Source organism: Scatophagus argus, chromosome 1, assembly GCF_020382885.2.
Source record: "Scatophagus argus isolate fScaArg1 chromosome 1, fScaArg1.pri, whole genome shotgun sequence".
Classification (NCBI taxonomy): Eukaryota; Metazoa; Chordata; class Actinopteri; family Scatophagidae; genus Scatophagus; species Scatophagus argus.
In genome coordinates this window covers 9,331,791-9,348,533 of record NC_058493.1, presented here as the reverse complement: position 1 = coordinate 9,348,533, position 16,743 = coordinate 9,331,791, and the positions used below count along the sequence as shown (strand labels likewise).

Genomic DNA, 16,743 nt, shown 5'->3' with positions numbered 1-16,743 from the left:
ACACAGCAGCGTTAAGATAGGTGCTCATCTCTTTTATTGATGGAAATCCAGCCTTTTAGGACAGCTCAGTACACCAGCTAAACATTAGAATACCCCTTTACATTTAGTTCTTACACTCTAGCATTACAATCAAAAGCATGTTAGACATACAGTATGAATACAGCTACAGTGGGTCACTAACATAGAAAGAGAAGGACAAGGGTTCTACCCATCACCCACTGGGGTTGAGAGGGACAGGGCTTTGTCCCCCTTATCAGGTCCCCAGTGAAAAACACCCTCAAAGTGCTTATTCATATCAATCAGCTGCAGTGAACCATACACGATTCATAAGTGCCGACTTAGATATGATCCAAATGTAAAGGCTTTATGACGTCTAGTAACACAAATACAGTAACTAGCTCAAACACCTCTGAAGTGGACATCCAAAACTAACATTTCTCTATAGTCAGACAAAATATAAGTAGTATTGGATGTCCCAAAACAAAAGTTTTCCATTCAGAACAATCAAGTATAATATCAAATGTAACATTGTGTGGAGTAGATTAGGAGTGCAACACTTACAGGTACACTTAAACACAGTGAAAGCTGGCATTAAGAGAGGACACTTCATAGACACTACAGAAGGAACTGTTTGGGTGGAGTGGTGGAGCCAAGGCTTCCCTGTTGCAGATTTGTTCGTTACATCGGCAGAGGAGTGTGAATAGTAAACTGTACCAGTAGTCAAGGTGCTCTGTGATAAGATCAGCCTGTTCCATGACCAACCCCACCCAAACAAGAGCCAGTATGCGCATGCACACAGACCAGGATGCATTCACTCTCAGACTGGGTCACTTTTAATAACATATGTTTTTTTTGAGTGAATAAATACAGCAGTTTCTGCTCAGAGTGCATTAATCTGAGGCCCTGCAGACTGGTTTGATTGAGAGAATCAATGTGAAAGGAATGGATACGTAAAGTGGAAATGTACGAATCAAACCTCCACCCCTACCCAAAACAGCTCTTTGGCCATGAAGGCTATGCTCTGTATTTTTAAATTCTTGCCATTATTGCCTAAATTGTTCAGGGGTCGACTCCGTCAGCCTGGGTGTTGGATGAGAAGGGCTGTGAGCTGCAGTGGATTGCGGGGTGGAGAGTTATGAAAGACAGGTGGAGGTGGCAGGAGAAAGCAGAGCAGCCCAGTTGGCTGTTCAAGCCACTAGAACCACGCGCATGGTGTTGGTGTAACCAGAGCCTGGACGCCAGCCAGTCAAGATGATGACGACATCTCCTTCTTTGAAGAAGCCTCTGGCCTTACCTGGAAATTAGACATGACACATTTTACTAATCATTGCTTATGTAATGTCTTACATTGTGTTTAGTGCTGTGTCTTGGCTCAAAGCCTCACACCACAAGGTGCTGTATTGAAAACATTTTTCCTGATACTTGTGCCCCATTAAACAGCTCCACGAGACACTAACAGGTGCCACACATACTTACCCATATCCATGGCAAAGTTGACACGCATGTCAACGTCCTCCGCCCAGACATCGTTGGCGGGCTTGGTGTAGAGGACGGGGAAGATGCCGCGGTACAGGTGGGCTTGGCGAGCTGTCTGGGCATTACGGGTCACAGCGAGGATGGGGGCACGGGGCCTGTACCTGGAGATCAGGTGAGCGGACCTGCACATATACACACACTAGGTTTAAAAGATGATCTCACTTCAATTCTCATTTGGAGTATGCTCCTTTAAACTCCTGTTTACACAGCATGACCAGATAATTACGATGATTACGGAGGGAAATGGCTGAACAAGTTCAATGCTAAAACATTACGTCACACTGACCTTAAAGTGCAATTACTCTTGGTTGTAAAAGGTCTGTGAGAGGCTCGGAAACAACGGCAGTGTGTTTAAATGTTTACATAGAATATATATTTAGGTATACATTAAAAGGCAGAATTTGAAGAAAAATATTGTATGAAACCTTTCACTAAATAACATTAGTGTACGAGCCCTTAATTTTAACACTAACACTGTATATGTAAACTAACTGCATGCAGACAGATTATTGTTATAAGCAAATCAGTGTGATTTAAAACCCTGCAGCCCACATAGGTGTTTCTAGATATTCTGTCTGATTTAGACTTCTGGTGTTAAGCAGAGCTCCTGCAAGCTGAGCAGTCTGTAAACCCCAAACAGTTACGAGAAGTCTCATCAGCCAAAATAAAAGACAACACTTAATGAAGCTGTGCAGAGGCACCAAGTTATGGAGTACTGAAACTGCCAAAATCAAAAATATTTTTAACATTATTTTGGGTGCATTTCAGTGGATTATTTATTTATTTATTTATTTTGGATTTATCAGGTTTGGTCCTCCATATCAAGCTACAGTCAGTGATCTGATCCAAATGTCCACTCACACACACTCAGTTTGATGCATTCCTATTAAATGAATAAAGTCTCTGGGCTGTCCCACTTTGAAATCAACTCTCTGTGGGACAGGAGAGCAAAAAAGTACTGATGGGAGCAAGTTTACATGTGCTGCACATAGCAGCAAGCACTGAGAGTGCAACTAATGATTTCCAATAATGCTTTTTAAGTTGATATGATTTCTTGCACTATGTAAAGCTATTCAATATGACATGAAATTTAATAATGTAAAGTCTGTGGAGGATGGACACTGGGATGAGGCTAAAGACAACCCTCACTCTCACACTTGGAATTTTGCTGCTATCTCCACCCACCCTCTGTAATGGAGCAAGTCAGACACACACTCACATGCACACAAAATCACAGGGGAGGGGATCTGGAAGAGCATATTAGTGCTGGATGGAGAATGGGGGCTGTGCTGGACAGGTTGTTGTCTATTTGGCAGCACCTTACCTTCAGGACCAGGATCATTTCCCCTCTAAGCTTCTCTTCCTTACCTCCCAGTCTTAGTGAGAACAATGATGGCACTAGCGCAGCATTTGAAGGATGACTCCACAGCACCAACAGCTACAGCCTCTGTAGGGTCTCTGGTCAGTTGTGAGTGTCTCCTCAGCTCCTCAAACAGCTTCCTGTGGAAGGTGGCTGCCTCGGCCTCTCGTGCTATCTAAGCCCAGAGGGACCACGAGGGAAGGGTCTGGGAGTTACTCTCAATCTCTCTCTCACACTCACTCACTCTCACTCACACACACCACCACCATTGCTGCTGCTGCATCCATCATTCACACAACTGGGAGTGACTGGCAAATGCCCAGCTAGACTAACTAACTAACTGTTCCTTTTAGCACTTAAACAAATTAATAGCGGCCACAAGATTTCCATTAAACTTTGGGTTGAGCTGTAAATTTGTGTGTTTCTACCTCAGGGTGTTGGAAAGCCCGATCAACTGTTTATTTCCTTGGAGTTTGCCAGCCTCTCCCAGTTAACTCCTTAGTCAGTCCCTGTCTGACCCTACTCTCCCTCTCTCAGACTCCTTAAGATATCATCGTCCTGCTTGACCGACCAGGATCAGATAAACTGCCTACCTTCCAGAGCCAGTGAGTACAATGATCGCAGAGGTTAAGCTCTTAAAGGACGCCTCAACAGCGCCGATTGCAATAGCCTCAGCGGGGTCTTTGCAGTGTGGCGTGGAACGGCGCAGGTCCTCAAACACCTGCCGGTGAAACATGGCTGCCTCGGCTTCACGAGCAATCTGGCACAAGTCAGGGTAAGATGCATCAAGCATGAGCATTCCCACACCAGACACACGCAGATGTAAAATGAGGAAAATGGGTGAAAATGGAGAAAGGATAGGGAAATAGAGAGAGACAATGTTAGAAGAAGAAGAACAGAAGAAAGTAAAGAACAGAAGAGTCAGAAGGAAAGGACAGCAGGGAGGTTGAATAGAGAAGTTTAAGTGTGCAGTTAGTGTGGGGAAACAGGGAAAAATCAATGTTAAAACAGACCCAAAAGTCAAAAAGTTTACAACCATTTACATGTACAATACAACCTATACTAATCTGGAGTTAAGGCAATTACCTTTTAAAAGAACTATTTAACCTCAACGTTCAAAAAAAAAAATAAACACAAATCAAATGAACAAAGAATAGAGATTTGTGCTTAATAAAATAAAAAGCAAAATAATATGATACAAAATAAAAAAATAAATGATTAAAAAACCTACAGAAGGAGCCAGGAGTTAAAATGCCATACACTGCACACAAGTGTTAAAGACAGGCAAGAAAGGAAAGTATTAGACAGATTGAAGCCAATGAGAAAAATGCAATGCCTGATAGCCAAAGTGGTTTAGAAGCACATTTAGTCCATGTGATTTTACAAGAATAGTTCAAGCCTTCTCAATACGTGTTTAGTTTTAGGTTAATGGAAGTTGTTGTTTAATTTGGATTGGTTTACTTGTTAAGCACTCCATGCAATTTGAGCATAAAGGCAGAAAGCTCAAAGGCAGGAGCTGGAGCACTGCTGAGTCACTCCTGCATCTGCATAGCACTGCAAAAACAGAGTGCAGCAGAACAGTGGAGGGTGGCCAAGAAAGGCCTGAACAACAGAAGACGGGCATGTCATTGCTGACTGCATTGTCCCATCCATGCAGCTGATAATTTTGATGTCATCAAGACCTGATTATTAACAGTACTGAGTCAAAGACTTCTAAAAGCTGTTTTACCTTTATCTGTCCCTGACTGAGAAATACTAAATGACAACAACAACAAACACAAATGTTGGTATTACAGACATACATTTAAGTTGTTTCCTTGTTTCCAACATTGTTATTGATTGATACTTGATTGATAACTAAAAGCTTATAAAATGCAGAAAAGCACTGTTTTCCATCAGTAAAGACGTCTGTGTGTGGAAAATTGGAAAATGAGTGGAAAAGAGTTTGGCATCATTCAAAACTGCTGTTCTTGTTCCCCGTTCACCAGCCTTATTGTTTTGGTTTTTTTTTTAAGAAAATGATTTAGGGGTGACTCACAGGTGCACTTTAAATGCTTTCTGAAAAAAATTTGAGTGGATCAGTTTTGAGATGCCAAATCACATTTAGAGATGTCAAAGCAGAGCAGCACAGTGAATTTGTTAGCTGAAGAGGTGAAGGTTTTTACATCCCATTTGGGTGGAATCAAATGTCCCAAATTGCTGTGTTGAGTGTTGACCAGTCATTCAGTGATTGTTCGTTAACATACTTAAATGGAAGGATATCCAGATATTTAAACTGGAAATACCGATAAGTGAATGAATAAATGAATAAAGCATAGGCGCTTGCAGATGGGCTAACAATCCTGCCAACACTCTGTTTAGCAGCTGTTAGGCCAAGTGGAAAAGAAGATGCTGCAGCACTGTGCAACTGAATAGCAAGTCATAGATGTGTTCAGGACAACATAAATCTTAGAAAATGAGAAAGAGTAATGCCCCAAAGTGTGGCTAAAACATGCTTGGAGTTAAAAATGACCAATCATGCAAGATCAACCTGAATCATTTCTCTCATCATTAATCATTACTTTCTAAAATTACAACTCACTTCGGTTAGATTTTGAACAAATTATCCAGTTTACTGTGTTCTAATCAATACACATGAACTCACCATGTGCTGTGTGCGTACTGCCTCCAGGGGGTAATCTCCCTTGGCAGTCTCTCCACTCAGCATGATGCAGTCGGCTCCATCCAGCACAGCGTTGGCGACGTCACTGCCCTCAGCACGGGTGGGTCTGGGCTTCTTAATCATGCTCTCCAACATCTGAATGGTGTTCATGCGAAGTGTTGTACGGTAATGTAATTAATGTAATGTACCATATACAGATACATACAGATAATGACAAAGAGAAAGCTGGCTTGTACTTAAACTTGCAGTGGAGAACTTTCATCTCCCCCTTCCGACAGTGAGAGTAATCCTACAAACACGGTCAACATGGTTAAGACATCTCAGGTTCCGCCACACTGCTATATGATCCACCTTATATGGTCCACCGCCCCACCCCCCTTCAGCTCAGGCAAGCCAGCCTTTACAAGCTAATGTAAAATGCTTTGCTCCAGTGTCAATGCAGGAAACAGAAAAGCAACCACAGACTCTAGATTTAAAAACTCATATACTGTTAGGCTTAATCAGCATTGTGTGAAATCGTTTGGCAAGGGCTCAAATATAATGTTTTTTTGTATGTAAAAGTCCTCCAATGCAGATTTAAGCTCCTGAGGGAAATAAAACTGAAGGGATACAGAATGTCCTTCACTTTTATCTAACCTGAGTGGCACATGTGATCGGCTTGCCAGCTCTGTTGCAGCGACCGATCATCATCTTCTGGGCTAGGAAGACCTTTTCTGTGGGGATCTCAATTCCCAGGTCACCGCGTGCAACCATGATGCCATCACTGGCCTCCATAATCTCATCAAATCTGCACAGAAGATGGAAAATCATAATTTAATCACCAAGTACAACTGTACAAACATTATAGGAGGTTAAGAGTTTTAAGTTCATGGACAATTTGATCTGGTCTGGTTGTTCAACCAACCAAGGAATAAATAAAGTAACAAACAGCTGTAATTTTAGCTCAAATATATCATGATGTAAACAAAAAATGAAAAGAAAAAAAAAAAAAAGCAGATGAAACTACACACACACCTGCGCACACCCTCATGGTTCTCGAGTTTGCTGATGATCTTAATGTTTTTGCCTTTCTCTCCCAGCACTGCTCTAACTTCATGTACATCTGCCGCTTTGCGGATGAAGGATGCAAAGACCATGTCAACTCCGTGATCCACACCAAACTGCAGGTCCTTGATGTCCTTATCTGAAACAGCAGGCAGGTCTACAGCAGCACCAGGGAGGTTCACTCCCTTCTTGCTGCCCAGGGTGCCACCGTTTTCAATCTCGCACATGAGAAAATCAGCACCTGAAGACCCAAAAATATATGTGGGCATCAAGAATTAATACATGCTCTGCTTAAACATTCTAGAGGTTCACAAGAAATTTTATTAGCCCACCCTTATTTATGTTTGGCACTCCTCCACTCACCAATCTCCTTGACCTGCAGGGATATGAGTCCATCATCAATGTAGATCTTGCTGCCAACATCCACCACTTTGACAATGTTCTTGTAGTCAAGCCAGAGGAGCTCGTCACTGCAGTTTTCCTGGTGAGTGTCGTCCAAGGTGATCTTGATCATGTTGCCCTTCTTCAGCTCTACCTCAGCTGTACCACTCTGTCAAATCATTAACAGGCATAATTTTACTTTCTTCTTGGTTCATTTTCATACAGACTGTTCTAGACTGTCAACAACCGCCAATTAAGTCATTATGAAGACCTCTTGTTTTAGTGTTTAGAACCGAAACAAATGTTGCTAAACTCACTCCCTTGATGAGGCCAGTCCTGATCTCTGGGCCTTTGGTGTCCAGAGCAATGCCAATAGGTCTGTACTGGATACTGCCAGGCTCGAAGCTCTCACATGCCTCGCGGATGTTCTTGATAGTCTCTGCATGATACTGTAGAGAGAAAGAAAAGTGTTAAAAAATAAGTTAAAATGCAGCAAATGAAAAGTCTAATTATCATGGATTTACAATCAGTATTCTGCTGCTATCAAACACACTGAAGTAAAAAGAAACAATTTGGCAGAGGAAACTGTGAGTTACTGTAAGACAGGTTTTATCAGGCCAAGGCAATTGACAGATTAGGCATGTCTGGCACTGGACAGTCATAAACATGATTCTGTCAGCATCACTACAGATTCATACAGCTCATTGTACTAACCTCACTGATGTGTTAATTTTTACTGAGTTGTCTGAGTGCCCTTACCAGAATAACTTTAAAAGCCTTTAAGTCGAAATTGACTGCAAATTAAGGGTCATTACATAACACTACAAGATTAAATATTGTACAGTAACACTTGGAGTAGCAGTACATGTGTAATGTAAACAGGCTTTAAATAGGTCTATGTAAGATCATTAAGCAAGTGGTCCGATATTGTTCAAACAATCAATAAAGTAAATTGTATTTGAAGGGATAAGAGAAATAATGAAGGTAGATGACCTTTGGCCCAGGAGATGTTGCAGTCACAATGCTTGCTAATTTGGTTGCCAAACATTGGTGGCAATAAAGACTTTGTGAAATGACAGAGGGGAACTGAGAAATTCAGCACTGTCATATCACTAATGCAGTCGTCTCTGTCAATGAGATCAGGCTAATGGACACGTAGCATAGTGTGGCTTTGAAGAGGACCGTGTGCTGCACATGGCTGTTTTAAAATGCCCACCTGGGCAACTGGAGCTTTCAGTAATAACTTAAGTGGCAGGTAATCACTTTGGCTGCCTTTCACACTGCTGACAGACTGAGCTACACTACACTCACTGCACTGTGACTAAAAAAACAAACAAAAAAAAATCATCAGTCTTATCATCTGTAAAACAAGCAAACAAAAAAAAAACAATTCAAATTTTCAAGCAAGGTGACAAAGGATGCAAATCTGTAATTAAAATGAAGTCTAACATAGTGCAGCACTAAGGATACAGGGTATGAAAAGTCAGCTTGACAAAGACGAAATATCATGACGTCAAGACCAGAAATAAATAAATGAATGCAGTCTTGTTATCCTCCACTGTGCTGCAGCCTGTTGAGTAAGATGAAGGTGAAGTAGACAGTGAAGTAGTACTGTAATGTTTTATGACCAATGCTGCACAGTCGATTTAGAGCAGGTGACCCATTTACTGTAAGCAATATGTATAGATCAGGGTCAATGAATTTAGAATTCATTTTCTGCAAAGTGTAAAGTGAAACTCCACTAAATGTTACATTAGTTCTCATCTCATTTGGCAAGAAATGTGACTTTCTGGATTTGCAACATAATCTACTTTCCACTTCCCATTTTAGTTCAAAGTGGACTGACCTTGGTGCTGCTTTGTGTAGACACACACACTGAGTCGAGGCGAGCTGCCTGCTCAGGAGATAAACTTGGGGCAGGAAGCTACACATGACGTATTTGTATTACTCCAAGCTAACAAAGCTCTGGTTTGCTGTTCTCCAAAACAACCAGACCCACACAACCCATAGAAACTTTTAAATTATTTCTTACAGAAATAATAATATATATATTCTTGGACAGTTAAATACTGAATCCATTTTTATGTGTAAAACTGCGCACCTTTAAAGTGGGCGACACTATGGAACTGTTTGAATGAATTCAAAGAGCTACATTTCTCGCATGAGGATATTTCTATATTTGAACAATTCTAATATGTTGATAGACATGATGACCATCTAAATGAGATTCTCTAACTTCTCCCAGCAGAAACCAGATGGGCAGAGTCAGTCTGTGAGCATTCAGCTCCGCTGGGATTCCTCCAGATTACACTTTATAAACTGCATTCTTAAGTTTGCCTGATGAATGAACTCATTCAAACATATGACTTGACTTTTTGACATGACTTCGTCTTTTTCATTACACAAGCCAAGAGATCAAAGTGATTATAACTTATCTGGCTTTTAGATGAGAACTTGTACTGACCTAATTCTATTGCTTATCTGTTTTTTTAAATAAAATGGGTAGAGCCAATATGTACGTTTTTTGACTTTTTCTTTTAAATAGGGACTTCAAAGTTCACTTAAGCTCACATGGTAATGCACTTTTAGGTGAAACCTACAGCTTGGCACTTAATTCATGTCTTCCTGAAAAACTTTTTAAAAAAGTATGACTATAAATACTTTACAGAGGACATGCTATAAACACACAGACTTAATCAGGGCTGCATCACTTAAGAGTTTAACTTAGTTAGAAAAAACTCTTATCTTAAGTAAACTGGCACAACTTTTTTCCTCATTCATGCTGGCTAACCTAGTCTTGCTTAAAATGCCAAGCTGATTGCAGCTCATAGTGAATTGCATGCTTGTACTGTGTGAGCACTGTTCACCATTTACTTTCATACTTTCACCATAGTTATTTTAAAACTTAGCCACTACTTGAAAAGCTTAAAATAGGCAAAGACTGCCACAAAGATAAATGTAACTAACAAAATAACACTTACTGATAAAGCACAAAGTCATATTTGATGGAAATTATCAGCACGGCCTAAACGTGACTTTAAACAAAGGTAACCATCAGCTCTACCTGCCAAAATCGTTTACACAGCAGACTGAACTGTGAAAAGACCCACCTCATGTGAGCCATGAGAGAAGTTCAAGCGAGCAATGTTCATTCCAGACTTGATCATCTCCTTCAGCATATCCACAGAACGAGAGGCTGGCCCTGCAGGCAGATATGGAAAAGAAACAAATAAGACACATACATTTTTAAATTTGACATTTATCAACATTTCCTGGTTTAAAATTAAACAAACTAAATCAAGTACGGTATATTTTATTTTTTGTGTAGGGATTCTTCTTATTCATTTACATCCAGATAAAACATACATAAAAAAATAATAATAATAATAATTTGTGACTCTGACAAACCAATGGTGCAGATGATGCCAGTGTTGCGTGCAGTAGTGGGCTCAGAATCGATGTCCAGCAGACACATGTGTTCCAGGAAGGTGTCAGCCATGGCAGCATTGAGCTGCTGCGTCTGGATGAAGGCAGAGCCCATGTCTAGAGACTTTGCTTGAGGCATGGTGTTTGATGGTGCAACTGTATAAGTCCTGCAAAAAAACAAAACTTTAAAATAGGACAATAGCTGGCTATGTTGTATAAACTGGGCACAGTTAAGGTTAAACCTTAACAGCATTTAGCTGGTAGGTAGAATTCATTTCACCCTGTACTTATGTTCATGTATTAACTCAAGGGGTTGAGAGCTCTAGGGCTAGAAATTTATTTCCCATTGAGGTCACAATGTCCATCCATAAAACGTAATGTACACAATCCTGCTGTACAGCTAACTATGTTGTAGTGAAGTTAAAGGAAAGGAGAATGTCAAAGTGATTGTCCAAGTAACACTATGAATTCACTTTTGATGGTTGACAGTGTGAGTGTATGATACTGTTTTTCACCTCCAGCATACCTTTCTCTTCAGCCACAAGACTAAGAACAATAAAGACTAAGATTAGGCTTAGGAAATGTCACCACTGCAATTCCATTTAAATAACGGGGTATTGTGAGCTACTTTGCACAAGACTATCTTTTCTTCAGGCACTATTTGCCTTTCAGGTAGCACAATCAGCAGCTTATACAACAGATAAATATGTGCTTCCTTCAACTGTGAAAAAACACTGTTCACTCTTTCAGGTATCTTTCAACTGTTTACTGATAACAGATACATCAATGTGAATAGAAACACCCGGGAACATGCACTGCACTGCCGACATAATCTATACTGACTGTTGTCAGTAGTAGCTTACTGAGCTGCTCCACCATATTGTACATTCTGTTCTCCCCCACCCACTTCTCCCTGAGTCACCCATGGCACCACGACATTATTGAGCTCATCTACAGGGCCAAAATTGCCAAGGTTTCATCACGACACTTTCATCACTCCTTTCTGTTCAGGAAAGAGAAAAAATACTGTATATTGTATGTGGTAGAACAAAAGGGAAATAGTAAATCAAATCCTGTGCACTAACGTGTGCCTTGCCCAAGGCACTTTCTTTTTCACCTTTAGTTTCCTCCTGAACTACAAGAAACATTTATAGTAAACTCTAGTATAAACTCAAGTTTTTCAAGTATTAACATCAAGGCATGTCTCAACAAACACCCAACAAGCTATATTTATTTGAGCAGGGTGTAGCACTGCTATCCTACTATGATAAGGAATGTTGCCTCTACTACGACTATGACTATGGTTACATAGCTGAAGCACGACTGACTGAGGGTGAAATGTTTGTACAGTCAATCTGGTAGCATAACTTTCCAGAAGAAACTTGTGTGATTCAAGCTCTGGGTCTGAGACTCATGTTAAAAGTGGTAACTCTTGTCTGAAAATAGGATCCAGAACAAACACGTATAGGTTTATCAAATGAAATAATGTACTAAATAATGTACTACAATAATGTAAAATAATGTACATGATAATGCTTCAAATTTATTGGCATTTTCCCAAACATGATAGGCAGTGTGTTACAATAAAAAAACTACCCATTAAATCAGTAATAAAACTGAACTGAAAATAAAAGGAATGTGCAAGAGATTTCAAAGTGCATAGTCTGAAGAACATATCAACTACCCAATGAAAATGTTACATAGTAATGACCTTGAAATGATAATGACTGCCAGATTTGGGCCACAATCCAAACCACCCAGCGGGGAGATTAAGTTTCCACAATTAAAATTATAAACTAAACTGCATTTCAACATGGGATGCTCTCACTGGTTGGAAGAACAGGAAAACAAACTGTTATCTCTTTAAGGGAAAAACACCCTGTCCTTTTTTGTTTCCCTCTTCACAGAAGCTAGACTTGTCCTGAACTTCTGACCTTGAGCATGTGGTTCTAGTTTAAACATCAGGGCTCCATGATAACTTTTTCAACAAGTAGCCCTGGTGCTCCCTATTGAAAGTTTCAGGAGCAACAGCACAAAAACCCCAAAGACTGATGTTGTGCTCACAAGGGAGAGGTGGAAAATAAAGAGAGGATGACAAATTATAGATGGCGGTTGCAACTAGGAGGCATTCATGGCAGTGTCTGAGAGTATCTCAAAGGAAAATCTGTAACACTAGCAGTATGACCTCCTCTTACTCATCACATCCTAATTACAAATGCATCACGGTGGGGGGATTCCAGGCAGAGCCAATAAACCAACACGCTCCTCTAGCTGCTGCTGATGTAACACTTGAGTCAATGGGACAGACCAGTGCTGTACGTGAGCACTGTCACATCCCACTACTGCAACACACACAACCACAAAGAGGCTGGAGGCCCACATCCAAATGGGATGTACCACAAGGAAATACTGCAGCGGGGAGAACAAGTCTGACACATTCCCATAGAGTGCTTTTTAAAAATAAATGAATGAAAATAATACATATATCCTGTTTTATTTACATCATTTGTATAAGAATTTAAAAAATGTAAGCTACATTGCCATTTCTTCCTTCATATTTACCTAAACATGACAATACCAGGAGTGGACCATTCCAAGATCCCTCACAATGTTTATGGGAGGAAAAACACCTGATGATGACATTAATCAAGAAACTGTATTAATCCATTATCCATTAAAAATATCAGATGTTTGGAACAGCTTCTCAAAATTTGAGCATACACTGTTACCAGAACAAGTTGCACATTTTGTATCATTATTTATTTTGGGATGTAATAATGAAGGACATTTGATGAAACTAACATTATGAAGAATGAAAATGGACAATGAACTATTCAGATGTGCAGATGACAGCCATTTGGTGAAATGTCCTTCTCAACTGGTCTGCTCTAAAGACAATGTAACACTTTACAAAACTGAAACAGGATGCACGCTTGTCTGAGAGGGAAAATTTGAGATTAAGTTTTAAGTTTCAAATACTCCCTGTATCCTCAGGTGAGATATTATTTTTTGGATGGGAGGAATATGGCTGCTCAAGGAAACATGTCCTCTTTGCATGACTGAAAAAAATTGGGTAGTTACCATCTTTCACTAATGCAGTAATGTCTTGGTCCATCTGATCCAGCTTGCAAGCTCCTGTTTTTTATGGGAGGACAAAATTACCTCACTGACTGCAGTGGCTGGCTGACCAACCTGGATAGCGTGTCTGACCCCAGGACAGCCAGTGAGCAGCCACAGGCCAACAGCAACGATAGTAACCCTGACACAGATGCAGGGCTAACTTTGGAGCTGGCTAATAATCCCCTCCAATCCCTTCCCACCAATTCTACCTTAGTATCATACTCTCTCACTGCAACATGCTCTAAGGCACTGTCTTCTCCTGTATGTCCATACAATTTCCCCAACACTTATCTGTGAAACATAACTGGACAATAATTAACAGCCATAGTAGCACTGCCATCATGACATTTAGTATCATCTATTTATGAATGTGACGTAACACTAAACTAATCCAAGTTGGCTCATAGAGACAGTAAATGGTTTCTATCAGTCACACTCTATCAACCAAGGCACCAATTCCAGGTTGAATTACATACCCCCAGTAGATCTTCCTGTTCCTCCTGGGGACAAACAGCCACGTTAATACCAATGACCTCGGCAACAATCCCAGTGTGTTGGAACTTTCCGTGCCAATGAGCAAACTTCTCCCAACAACAGCAGTCCAAGCAGAACTGACTGCTACAGTGTGCGTGCAAACGTACGATACTTTCAGTAGCTGAGGAGTAAATCCCTTCAATGAGGATAAAGGACATGGAGAGTGCCTGCTGTGACCAAGCAATCGCCATGACCTGATATAACGAACGTACATGAGGCTTCCACTACGACAAACCAGAGCCGTGTCACATCAGTGTTACTACCAGCCCAGGTCATACCATGCCCTCGGTCTTAAAAAAAGGAGCCTGCGCTAATAATAACACACAGCATGTCTGTTTAGAAATCCAATATTCAGAATGTACGATGGTACTCCCACTATGCAGGCCTGTAAACAAAACAAACCTTAGATGGGGTACTGCAAGGCTTTAGGTTCATGACTGGTATAGATACATACATGTTAAGCACAGTCATCTTACATAATTGAATGCATAGAGTTTTAACAACGCAGTCAAGTGTGTCTACAGAAACGAAGGGATACCCATAATCTGCAGTGTTCCACACCATAGTTCTGTGTAGCATTAGTCTGCAAACATGCAGCTATGATGGGAAGAGACTGCATGAGAGCAGCTGCCAAAAGCCTATTTTATTGAACTGACCACCAGCTCAACCGCAACTAAACTGCCTTACCGCAGGAGCAGGTCAAGGACACTTCCACCCAAAGCATGAAATTATCAGTTTGTCATCCATTAACTGCAGTAGCAGGTGGACTCCACAATTAATTATCATCTTTGCAAATGGCCGGTAACCTGCTGAAGAGATTGTTAAAGCAACAGCCACAGTTAAAATTCTAATTTAACAGTATATGCTTTTGTTTGTTTATTTAACAGCAGTTCATAACTGTGGATGAATATGTTCCAGAGTATTTTGACTAAACTTTATACACTCATGTGAGTAAAGAAACAGTAATTCTACTGAGATGTAGGGGAAATTTTATGACAATTGAACTGAAACTTAAGTCCACTTTGGCAAATAATAAAAATAAATCATCTAAAGCTGTATGTTTCAAGTCAGCAACCTACATTTAAATTATAGACAGACATCGGGCACTTCCCTTTTTTGAGCCCACCACTTCAAAATTGACATTGTTACCCGGTTCCCTGGGATAAACTCCATTTTGTCAAAAGGGCCTTCAGTCAGGAAGGACATATGAATGACAGATTGTCCAGCATTTTGTCATACACAAAACAACTCTTTCTCACAAAATTAAGCATATGCAAGCTATACCACAGGCCCTAGGCATATCCTACATATGTCACCGTAAATGCATTTGACAAATGATAACACGTTTTAAAATGCAACTTCAGACAAAGCCCTGCCTTGAAATAATTTTCTTCCTGCTATTTTAAAAAGGTGCGACCTGCATTCCTGTCCGTGTATTTAGTGTCAACAAGGCCTATTGTATATGGTACCGCTGCAGCGAGCTACTGCGGTAAAGCTGCTACGGCAACGTACACGTTTCCAGCTACAGTTAGATACATAGGATGGTTATTTCCAACATATGGTCAAACTGGTTCTGAGAAAATATGACAAGAAATACGGATGAAAAAACGAACCCGAGGAATTCTAACTGCTTTAAGTGCCATGTGAAGGAATACGACGGTAACACACGGCTTTCAATAACGCATATGAGCTTTAAATTTGGTACATTTATGCCACTGGTTATTACGCATAGATATTTTATTATAATACACTGAAACGCAGTGCAGGCGATGCACAGAAGGTCACGTTCCCATCCTGCGTCAGATTTTCCTGGTCTGGAGACATCACAGCCACTGACCAATGGGAAGCTACGAAGACGAAGCGGCCACACCCACAACAGGAAGCAACAGGAAGCGATTCTTCAACGTTCCAACCATTCACGCATCACATTTAATTTCGTAATAACTGCGGTTTTACGATAAATTAAAACTACAGCGTGTTAGCGGTTAGTAATAAAAAGATGTGCTCAAAAGGAATTACAAATTCTTAAAGTTTATCCATCTTCAATTTCAAATCACAATGATCAGGAAGAAGTACCAAAAACACAAGGTGGGATTAAAATGGCGAATCAAAGGTAACAACATAGGTCCAGGTGTACTGGCATTTTTAAACATGAATGGAAAATAAAAACCGAGATAGTAAAAGTGGAAATACGCCACCAGTACCTCACACGTTCCCACACTTACCAGCTTGCAGGATGTAGCTAGTAGCTACACATACAATGAACTAAATGTTAATAAGACTAAATGTTTTAGAAGCCAGTCATGTGACAGCGCAAGTGTCCCAAAGTTTCAGGTCACCTCTTACAATCAATAACCTTCAAGCTCTTAAAAATACCCACCTAAACTCTTCGAGCAGCTGCTTGGACCGATGTAACTACCGTTACACTGAGACCAGTTCAAGGTGATCTCTCGCCTCCCCTACTCTGCGGAACTACTTTGTAGGGATGCTGAGACATATCCATCCGAGAGAATATAGATAAATGAAAAGAAATACATCGCATTAGCCCATTTATACCAACTGCACTCATCACATACTACTCAAATGTGTGTTTCATTTAAGTGTTATTCCCATGGAATGTTGAAAAATAGGAAAAACTAAAACGCGGAAGGATACGCAGATGCGCGTTGGAAGTGCTTGG

General features: G+C 40.5%; 1 protein-coding gene across 2 annotated transcripts; it reads right to left on the bottom strand.

Moving 5' to 3' along the window:
- Nucleotides 1–11: 11 nt before the first annotated feature.
- On the bottom strand, nt 12–16,599 carry pkma (pyruvate kinase M1/2a). Of its 2 annotated transcripts, none has more exons than XM_046371868.1 (11): nt 16,444–16,599; nt 10,392–10,576; nt 10,094–10,185; nt 7,301–7,432; nt 6,966–7,152; nt 6,573–6,843; nt 6,195–6,345; nt 5,541–5,693; nt 2,905–3,071; nt 1,477–1,658; nt 12–1,294 (listed from the first exon to the last, which is right to left on the bottom strand). In XM_046371868.1, exons 2-11 carry the CDS (start codon nt 10,546–10,548, stop codon nt 1,188–1,190), a joined length of 1,599 nt encoding a protein of 532 aa, XP_046227824.1. In that variant the 5' UTR covers nt 10,549–10,576; nt 16,444–16,599; the 3' UTR covers nt 12–1,187. The 2 variants fall into 2 exon arrangements, with proteins under 2 accessions (XP_046227824.1, XP_046227756.1); XM_046371800.1 differs by lacking the exon at nt 2,905–3,071 and adding an exon at nt 3,490–3,656 and having other exon boundaries at nt 16,444–16,598.
- Nucleotides 16,600–16,743: the final 144 nt, after the last annotated feature.

What these genes read in the sequence shown, in the direction of transcription:
- pkma (XM_046371868.1), bottom strand. Translation starts at nt 10,548, where the DNA reads ATGCCTCAAGCAAAGTCTCTAGACATGGGCTCTGCCTTCATCCAGACG. An exon ending in GTTCTCACTAAGACTGGGAG is followed by an intron (nt 1,659 to 2,904) that starts GTAAGGAAGAGA and finishes GTATATGTGCAG; the next exon opens with GTCCGCTCACCTGATCTCCA. An exon ending in CAACTTTGCCATGGATATGG is followed by an intron (nt 1,295 to 1,476) that starts GTAAGTATGTGT and finishes TCTAATTTCCAG; the next exon opens with GTAAGGCCAGAGGCTTCTTC.